Source organism: Lutra lutra, chromosome X, assembly GCF_902655055.1.
Source record: "Lutra lutra chromosome X, mLutLut1.2, whole genome shotgun sequence".
Lineage (NCBI taxonomy): Eukaryota > Metazoa > Chordata > Mammalia > Carnivora > Mustelidae > Lutra > Lutra lutra.
In genome coordinates this window covers 63786693-63797011 of record NC_062296.1, presented here as the reverse complement: position 1 = coordinate 63797011, position 10319 = coordinate 63786693, and the positions used below count along the sequence as shown (strand labels likewise).

Below are 10319 nucleotides of genomic sequence, written 5' to 3'. Positions count from 1 at the left end.
CGCATCCCCTGGATTCTGTGGAGGGCTGCGCCACCCGGAGCCGGATAAGGGCTTCTTCCACTATGGTCCTGAAGCATCCAGCTTGGATGATTATTTAATACTCTTGGTTATAATTAGTGCTTTTTACATAAGGCAGTCTTAGTTAACTTCCAAGTAAGTGCCATGAGGATCAGAAGGCATGGACTGTCAACTCCTTTTGACAAGAAGTCCTCTCAGTTTTAGTTGCTTTTTAGTGAGCTTCTTGAGCTTGGAAGAGTGTTAAAACTTTCCCCTGACTTCGTGGTTAAGAGCAAAGTGGCACCAGTGTGTAGGAGCCCTAGCTCTGAATTTCAACTGCCCCTTTTCAACTGTTTGATCTTAAGTAAACTTAATTTTGAACTCAGCAAATTACTTCATTTCTCTGGGGCTCAGTTTACTCATCTGTAAAAGGAGGATATTAATACCTACCCCATTGAGTTGTTCTGAGGATTAAATACACATTGAAATACTTAGGACAGTGCCTGGCAATAGAAAGCTCTCAGTAACTATTAGCTATTATTTTACATGGATCTAAACGTGTCATCATCAGTCATATTTCTGGGCAAGGTATTTGAACACATCACTGGCCACTTGGAAGTGGAGACAATATATAGAAAATTGTGAGATCTGGTCTTCTGGGTTGTGCAGCACAATGCTCGTTGGCCTCTGCTTTTTTTCTTAATAACCTCAATACTAAATCCACCCTAGGTAAATAACAATTCATTTCCTTAGACATAAGACTGTCCACTCCCATCAAACCAAATGAAAGAGGAAATTTCCCAAGAAATAATAAAATATGCATTAATGTTTTTCCTTTCTGTCCTTTAAGTTTCCTGCTAAGTTCTCTTAAAATTTTCTGTATATGGATTTTTATATCAAGAACTTGGATTAATAAATATTTAAGTAAAACATAATAGGTAGTTCTTTGAGGGAAAAATCATGAAAGAAACTTTTTTATGTAGAAACTGGGTTCTGAATTTAAAGTAGCAAAATTATACTTCTTGAAGTTATCAAATTAATCATGGTCCACAGAATGACTAACAAACGGTTAGTATCCTGTGGCTGAATGAGTTCCTGTATTAACTGCAAGTTATTAATGGTATTTAAATTCAAATCACGTGTATTTTAGTTTCAGCTTGCACTAGCTCATATTTAACTTTCATACATAAGGTTTGGTCCCTGTTATTAGTAACTTGATTATGTTCTGTTGAATTTTTTGCTTTCTTCCTCTCTAATTCTGAAAGTACTCCTATACATTCTGAAACAGCATTTCAGCAAATGAAAAAAAGAAGCTGGCAAATCAGGACCAATTTCTTCTTTCGAGATCAAAATAATGCTAAGCCAGACTACAGTCCAAAATGTCTCCATGCAAATTAACTAGAGAGAGTTGGTAGTTCTCTGAAACTTGTACAAATTTTATTACCGAAATTACTAAAATTACATTGAAAGCACTTTCAAAGTTAAGACCCCAACTACCTATCAGAAAAAAAACTACTATGGGCATCCAGTCCCTTTGATTGAACCTGGGTAACAAAAGAGGCAAAAGACATGGTTTATGCTGAAACCTAAGATTTGAATGCTAGTGTTTTCAAGCTTTAATAAAGTATATTTCAATTCCAAGTACCAAACATATCAAAATTCATATTCATGGGTTTATTCTTACGCATCAAAAGCAAATTCTGCTCACTGAATCCTATTTTGATTTGCACGAGGCATTCAGAGACGAGTTATAATCAGGAAAAAAGTGTCCACTGAATGCATCGTGTTTAAAAAATACAATTAACGTTTCAAAACCACACTTAAAAAGAATACCTGAAAAGTTTACTCTTTTCATAAAATTTGAGACAATATTATCCTGCTGATAAAAATACATTTCTTGTATATACATGTAGATTTCTACATGAAAGAAAGGACTCAGCTCCCAACAGAAAAGGGCTGACCCTTGATAAAGACATGTTAGATTGCCAAACTGATGTGATTCCCATTTTAAGGAGAACTGAAAACCGAAGGATAAAAGGTAAGTTAAAGGAAGGATAAAGTCCAGTAACCTGTTCCTAAACAGTGGTAGAGCTGGGCGAGAAGCAGGGGATAAAGGTAGAAATAAGACAACGAAGAAAGGCAAAGAAGGCCTGTACTCTGACCAGAAGTGAATGGAGAATCAAGCGAAGTTGAGAACAGATATAACATAGCTGCAGTGAGATGCCTGAAATTAGAATTTGGTAGTTGATAGTTAACAGAAGCTCAAATCATCTTAAAGTGGAATTAGAGCATCTACAATTTACTGGAGAGCCAATATTCCTGTGACCAAATAACTCAGTACAGTATTATCACATAAAAAACTTTCCCAAATAACATTAGATCACCAGAAGACCTTTGCTTCTCTTCTAATCACATTCTTTGAAGCTTAAAAAAGTCCCTGACTCCCGGGAGAGACAGCACGGTGCTCCAAAAAGAAACTCTGCTGAGATGTGTCAGTACCAGAAACTCCACTTGACCCTGGACGGGCACCGAATCTTGGATTCTTCAAAGTGAGGGCACTGTAACCAGGTTTCTTCCAAGCGAAACACTTTACCATTTTGTTGACAATGAATTAAGTTAGGATTGTTTAGAACAACCCCAAGCGTGGTGGGGAAGGCAAGGGCGGAGAAGTTAAGCAAGATAAAGAAATGTCACAGAAATTTCATGCAAGGGTGGAACACTCAAGTTCTAGGTTTCCTAATTCATGCTGTATGCAGAAGTATCCTGTAAACTAAATTTGCCTAACAGAAAAGTTTCCTTATCTTCAACGGATGAGAATGATTGCAGTATCTGAGATCCTTGATCAATACGAACTACCCGCTGTCTCTTCTCAAAGACGGGTTCACCTTGTTTTTTACTCGAATCCTACACTAAAAGACAACTACAGTGCTAAACGTTCACCACCAATCAAGTTAGGAATGTCTGAAGAAAATAAATTAATCTTGAAACAAAGAAGATGTTTTTGGTCAAATTTCAGACATTATCATTAGAAATTAATTATTGGCTCCACCAGGTGAAAGATGAAGGGAGGCCAGGAGAAGTCTACAGAGCTGATATACACACAAGTGAGTGTCACTGTTTGTTTTGTTTTGCTTTTTTTAAACCTAGTTTTATTAAATATTGCTTCCTTGGGATGTGTTTATAACAACTCCCAGAACATTTTCATGTAAGGACTCAAAGCGGGCATATTAAAATACAGCTTCAATATAAAGTTTATCACAGTTTTACAGTATTCAAAAATGACAGACCTGCCTTAAAAAACAAAACAAAAACCAAAAAAAGGACTATTACACCCAAAACATAAGAAAACAATTAAATAAACAAGTTTGGCATTTCCATAACTTTATAGTATAAAACAGAATATTAAATCTATTACTGGCAAGTGGACACCGATGTTTTACCTAGCTTGAAATGTGTCCCATTTAAACACACTATACAAGTTCACTATACAAAAAAGATTGATGGTCTTTTTGATGAAAGAAGTGCACCCTGAAAATTTTTGCCAGTTTAGAATATTTAGCTCTTAAAGTCAAAAAAGTCCTTTTTTAAACTGAAGACTAAATTCTTTTTTTTTTTTTTTTTTTTTTTTTTTTGCTGTTTTGTCTCATTTGTCAGCCTTCCTGGTTTAAAAACAATAGTGTCTATGGACGCCCACCAGGGGGCAGTGTAAGATTAGCCATTAAATCACGAACAGCTGCAAATATTGTGCATTCACCTGCAACAGAGAAAAATGGTCATTAGCTATTCGCAATACAGGAAAGATGCTGTCAACACACTGGTGGGGGTAGGGATAATTAAATCTAAAATCAGCAAGTACTTCAAGGGTCAAAATAAAAGACTAACTGCACAGGCTACAGGGAATTGAGCTTCGGTGTTATGATACTTGGTTCTGGTTTTGTTTTTCTTAGGAAATTCTGGGCAAGTCCAAGTTAGGTTTGAATTTAAGGAGAAATGCCTTGAGTTTCTCCACTGAAACACTGGAGCATTGGATAAGCCTTTAAAATTGGGTTTCAATGCTACTGAGAGTTTGTTTATGCATTCTGAATCTAATGAAAAGATCGAGTTTAGATTTATGCATCAGTTACAACAGCAAGATGTCCTTCTAAAGTTGCTTTAAAGGCCAGGTAAAAATGCCTATGATCGCACTGTCCAACAGAACTTTGTGTGCTGATGGAAATACTCCGTATGTGCACCGTGGCTCCTGAGTACCTGTCATGTAGCTAGTGTGCCTGAGGAACTGAATTTTAAATTTTAGTTAATTTTAACTAGCTTGAATTTAAATAGCCACATGTGGCTAGTGACAGTTATATTGGGCAGTGCAGTTCTATGACACATTTTGGATTTTTCTCAAACGTAAAGGAAATGATCAACTTCTGGAGTTCAACATTTATATCAGTTAATGAAAAGAGAGTGATTCTTAAAAGCACTTCAGTGGAACGGGAGGAAGTAACAGGTACGGGGGTGGGGCGGGGAGGGGACGCTGAAGTATATGGCACACCGACAATCCAAAAACAAGACTTGTTCAGGGCGGGCAGGTGGGGGGAGGCTAATGACTCATCCTTTCAATTTCCCCTTTGCTCAAAGAAACCAGAGACCCTGCCTCGTACTTCTTATGAACATTACATAATCTTAAATATAATAAACCCAAACCAGCTGTAAATAATATTAACCAAAAGCTGGGTCCCTTTCCTGGTGCATGGCCTAACACTATAGTGAGAGAACGGGAGGCCTCAATGGAAGAATGGCCTTTTGGCAAAGGGCGGGACATGCAGTGACCCTGTGCAAGTTACTGCAAGCTTCCCTCCAACTGGTACAGAGAAAAAAATGAAACCCCAGGCTTGCCCAATCTAAGGTAGACATTAAAAAAAAAAAAGACTAAAAAAAGTAAAGAAAAACACTCCCAAAACATCCCAACAATTTCTCAAATAAAAGGAAAAGTTATATCCTTCTTTTTCCTTTTTTAAAAACACATTTTCATTATTGATAGGTAGAAAAATGTGTCTGATCCCAAGAGGATCAAAACATTCTTTCTTTTTAACTGTAAATTCCACAAGACACAGTAATGATAATCATCTGCTTGTGAAGAAATGGTCTTATCATCAAAGTTCTACTGGACTGCTACTTTGAAAATTCTTTTAACTTTAAACTTTGTTTCTGAAGGACCTATTTGTAGCTGAAAGAAGAGATAAGTCAAAGGATGAAAGGAGAAAATTGTAAGAAGTGGAAGAAGTCTTACAGCAAAGGAAGCGTACCCTTCTCTACTGCCCAGTGCATTCCTTGTAAACTCTATATGAGTGAAAACTTGCCTATGTATATACAATATGGAGAAATAAATAACGAAAAACAGTTTCTCCCGTGATTCCTGTTTCTAGTAAAATTTTAACACTGTGGTACCTAAAGAATGTTTCAGAGAACAACTTTCCCTCATTTAAAAATGTAATTCTGTTATCATACATCCTAAGCAGAAAGCTAGAGGACTTCCTTAATAGTAGAAATAAGCAAATTTTAATTGAAACTTAATTTCCTTAAAATTAGCAACAAGCAAAATGGAAGAAAAGTGCTCTTTTTGTGACCAAACATTCACCACTGCTAGGAGTTGTGTGTTCCGTGTAAGCTACCACAGTGTGGAAGGGACCTGGTTTACCTGCCAGAAACATCCAGGGTTCCTCGAAAATGTTGTCTGAGAGCTTCATTGTGCACTTGGTGAAAAGGTTCACTTGCACCCGCCTGATACTTATTAAGAAGCCCAAAAAGCAGTGATGCCATTTGTATCAGCTTTTATTCTTCACAAAACATTTAGAAGATACAGAACTTTGAATGATAATATTCTATTCATGATCGAACCATGAAATATGAGAAACCGACATGCATTTCAACTGGTGATGTACAGAGTGGCAGGGATCGATGGTAGGGCAGGAATTCACAGCCATGAAAAAGTCTATCGTCCTAACCTACGGCTCTGTGGCAATGTGTGCTAGAAATACAAACTTCTGGCATTAGCAACTGGGTCAGTCCCAATAGTAAATCACTAACAAAAATGAGGTCCAGGCAGCAGAGACATGGACAAAAATGAAGAACCAGTGAGAAAGGAAGAAAGCGACAGGCAGACATTAAGAGGGCCACAGCAATCAGCGCTCTATTACTAGGATTGCAGGAGGGGGGGGGAGGTGGGTAAGGTGGGAGCAGAGGAAAGGAGGAGGAATCTCTCAAAAGAACTTTTATAACATATATGCAATAAAATATCATCTACTGGTCATGTACCTTGTCGTGGTGGGTTCATCTCTGCAAACCTCTTCAGAATGTTGCTGACCATCATGGGAGCAGCAACAGAAGAGTTCTGCTGTCTGGGAATGTCTGCCTGTTGGGTTGTACCTGAAGCCATGTCATAAATGATTGGAACTATAATACTAACAGGTTCTTGGGGAGGGACCGACGTTTTCTGAGTTAGTTGAAGCTGAAGACACACAACACATACAAAAAGAATAAAAACGTAGTAAGAAAATAAAACATTTGCCTCCATTTATCAAAGGTATTATTTACTCTATCAGATTAAGATACCTTGGACATAAGAAAACTAGAGATGACAAGAAAAGTGACAAACGATTGAATGTTATGGTTAAGATGCAACCGTGCCACACAATTATCTAGTTCAATATGTTTCTGTTATTACTGGAAGAATCGGGAGTACATCAGGTCTAAGCTGACAATTAAGGAGTCTGAGCCTGTGTTCAGAGCGACAGTTAACTCTGAAGTAATCCCAGAGTTGTTCTATTATCCTCGCATGGCTTTTTCCTCAGGGGCTCTGCACGTGTGCGTGCGTGCACACACACACTCACACACATCGGGTAGTACTTACAAAAAATAGCATTTTGGATTTCAGCACCACAGCAGGCGTCCCAGGGGGTGCAATGGGCGGTGCGCTGGGAGGGATCGTCAGGCAAAACTGGACGTTCCATTTTAGCTGTGTTGCCTGGTCAGGAAACTGTTTTTGAAATCATGATAAAGTTATATGAACATTTAAAATTACACTCTAGTATAGGAGTCTGAAAGGTTAGGATCTTATTTTATACAATCTATTATTAATAGAACATAAAGATAACAGCCTGCATTATTTCAAAGAAAATGCATACGTGACGTTCCTACATGCAAAGTCAACTCCAGACCTGTGTGACGTGTTCCCCTTTCCTTTCCTCCCGCTCCTTTAATTCCCAAGGCCTATGGATTCTGCTTCCTTGGTGTCTCTGTCATCCGTTCCCACTTCTCTACTTTGACAGATGCAACCAAGCTCCAGGACTGGTGATTTCCTCTCATGGCCCCTAATGGTCCCTTCTGGTGGCTGCCTCCCCCAGTTCCACCATCTACCACTGCCAGAAGAATGTCCTTGAGCATGGTTCTAATCGGGGTCACAAATGTTTAGCAACATGCAGTGACACATGTTGTTCCTTTCCCTTACCCTACCAGGACCAAGACCTGGTATTCAAGGCCCTTCTTAACTGATGCCACCTAGACGTCCCAGCCTCAGTCCCAGCTCCTTCTCTAAAACGTACTTGTCAAACTGTGTTAATAATCTCAAGCTGTGTTCACTGGTGTTTTCTGCCTTTTTTTTTTTTTTAAAGATGTATTTATGTAGTTTGGAGAAAGAATGCTCATGAGCAGGGGGAAGGGCAGAGGGAGAGAGAGAGAGAGAGAATCTGGAAGCAGACTCCCTGCTGAGTGCAGAGCCTGAGGCACGGCTCAATGCCAGGGTCCTGAGATGGAGACCTGAGGCAAAATCAAGAGCCAGCCATTTAACTGACTGCGCTACCCAGGCGCCCCCACTGGTGCCTTTTTGGTTGTTGTTGTTTTCGCCACATGAATACTTATTCCTTCAAAAATTCAAATGGGTATCTTTTTGATATAAATAATGGTTCCTACATGCTACTAGAGCAGAAGCCAAATGTTGAGACTATCAGCAAAGGAACACTGCTGTCCCCAATATTAACAGTAAAACACCAAGTGGAAAAAGGAGTGAGGTATTTGGAATTACTCAAAGCAATACTGTAAACATTTGAATGCAAGTCCTGTAAGCTTGGAAAAATATAATCAGCTGCCACCTGGATTCCATCTATGTAACTGTATACTTTCACAGGAAAGAAGAGAAATTCATCTCCCCAGGGAGGACAGATCTTTTGATAAATGACATTAGGGGAATTGGGGGCATCTGAAAAAGCCAGATCCACCCCTCATATTTGACACCAAGGTATATTTTAAATGGATCAAAAATTTAAAGAATTTTAAAAAACAAATCCATAATGGTACTACAAGAAGCCACAGGAGCATCATTTCAGTATCTAGGAGCAGGAAGAGTGAATTAAATGTATTTGTTTTAAGAGGTAAGCCACTGGTAACTTGCGTTGCCTGTGGGGAGGGAGACTAGACAGCTGGACAGGGATAGATGGGAAATTTCCCCTGTATCACATCTTGATCTCAATTCAAAAGATACAGAAGGGCTGTCTGTGTTCCCTATTCAAAGATAAATAAAATCTCAAAAAATAAGAAGAGTGTAAGAGAAAAATAGAAGTACATAAAGAGGTGAAAACCAATAAACGCTGCTCCCACCAACTTCAACCTCTTCAGACAGTCCTTGTTATATACAGAAGTATGCGCGTCACTCTAACTTACCAGCTCTAGCTTCATAATATGCACACAGTCCCTGAGGATGTGTGTAGGAGCTCCTAACAGCTTGGTGAAGGCTATTAACGTATTGGCTTTAAACGGCGGTCCTGCAACCTACAGGGATGAATAAAGCAAGTTACTCCACATTCTACTTTGACTCTTCTTTTTGTTGATGATGCAGGCATACCTTGGAGATGTGAGTTCAGTTCCAGCCCACCCCAATAAAGCAAGTATTGCAATAAAGTGAGTTGAGTGAGTTTTCAGCTTCCCCAGTACATATAAAAGTCATGTTTATTCACATCATACTGTAGTCTATTAAGTGTGCAATGGTATTAGGTCTAAAACAATGTACCCCTCTTAAAAAATTCTTTATTGCTAAAAAACACTAACTACCACCTGAGCTGTCAGTGAATCACAATCATCGGTCACCATAATAAAGAAAAAGTTGGAAATTTTACGAAAAGTACCAAAATGTGACAAGGAGACATGAAGTGAGCAAATGCTGGTAGGAAAATGGCCCTGAAGGACTTGCTTCATGCAGGGTTGCCACAAACCTTCAATTTTTTAAAAACAAAAACAAAAACAAAAACAAACCAGTATCTGTGAAGCAAAATAAGATAAAGTGCAATAAAACGAGGTGTGCCTGTATTAAAGCTATGCATTAAGGAACACATACTCTTGTTTCAAAGAACTTCTCCAAAACTTGAAGTTCATCGGGTTTCCACTGTCCTGCATTTTCAGGTGTTACTTTTAGCTGAAGTGTTTGGTTGGTTTTCGGACTAAGGGCTACTCTGCATTTCAGGGCATCAGTTTTAAACATGATCACTCCGGGTTCGTTGGAATTTATCAGCTGCAGCTGCAAAACACGAACGGTGCATCAAGTTAGTCCGTAAGACAAAGAGGGAATGAGAACAGAACTGTTTCAGATGGAAAACTAAAAGTTGATACCTGCTCCCAATCAAAAATATCTAGGCCCCGAGAACCATCGATTGCTAACATCCCAAAGAAGGAACTATAGGTGTCTCTCGAAGGAAGAACATAACACAACCTACGGAATATTCTCGTAAAGTAACAAACTTGAGCTACAATTCAGGGGTTAGATTTGTAGGGTAGACCAATATTACAGAAATGTGAGGGTCAAAAGGACATGTTAATTCCAAAGGGATGCAATCAGCAAAATCCAGACTGTGAGGAACTTGACACAGCAACAGATAAGGCTGCTTCAACAAATAAACTGTGTGAGAAGAGATGGAGGGGGAGTCTCCAGTTTCAGAGAGACAGAAACTTGTTTGGTTACTTCTTTAGACCGTAAACACCGTGGTAACTTGGGAAATCTGGACACCAACTAGCTATCTGATGATAAAGAAACTGTCTTTATGGATGAAATGAGGTCTGGGACTTGCTGTCAAACCATATGGGAGAAGGAGCTATAGAAGAAACAAGACTGACAGGAGTTCACTGTTGAAGGCAGGTGATGAGAACATAGAAGTTCATTATATTCTCTTATACTATTCTACTCTCAACTTGCATATGTGATTAAAATTTTCCACAAGTTTTTAAAAAATGGCACAGTAGAAGAAAAGAATAAAGAGCACCATTACAAAATGTTGGATCTGGGTTGGGACCTT

The 10319-nt window shown here is 38.8% G+C and overlaps 1 protein-coding gene across 2 annotated transcripts in view; it reads right to left on the bottom strand.

Annotated features, from left to right (window-relative positions):
* Nucleotides 1-1570: 1570 nt before the first annotated feature.
* Nucleotides 1571-10319, bottom strand: part of MED14 (mediator complex subunit 14) — a 69046-nt gene continuing 60297 nt past the window's right edge. For both annotated transcript variants that reach the window (XM_047715208.1, XM_047715207.1), the window contains 5 exons: nt 9368-9547; nt 8698-8805; nt 6893-7018; nt 6298-6490; nt 1571-3751 (listed from right to left, as the gene is read on the bottom strand). In XM_047715208.1, coding sequence (XP_047571164.1) covers nt 3678-3751; nt 6298-6490; nt 6893-7018; nt 8698-8805; nt 9368-9547 — 681 coding nt within the window. In that variant the 3' untranslated portion in view covers nt 1571-3677. The remainder of the gene's footprint in view (nt 3752-6297; nt 6491-6892; nt 7019-8697; nt 8806-9367; nt 9548-10319) is intronic.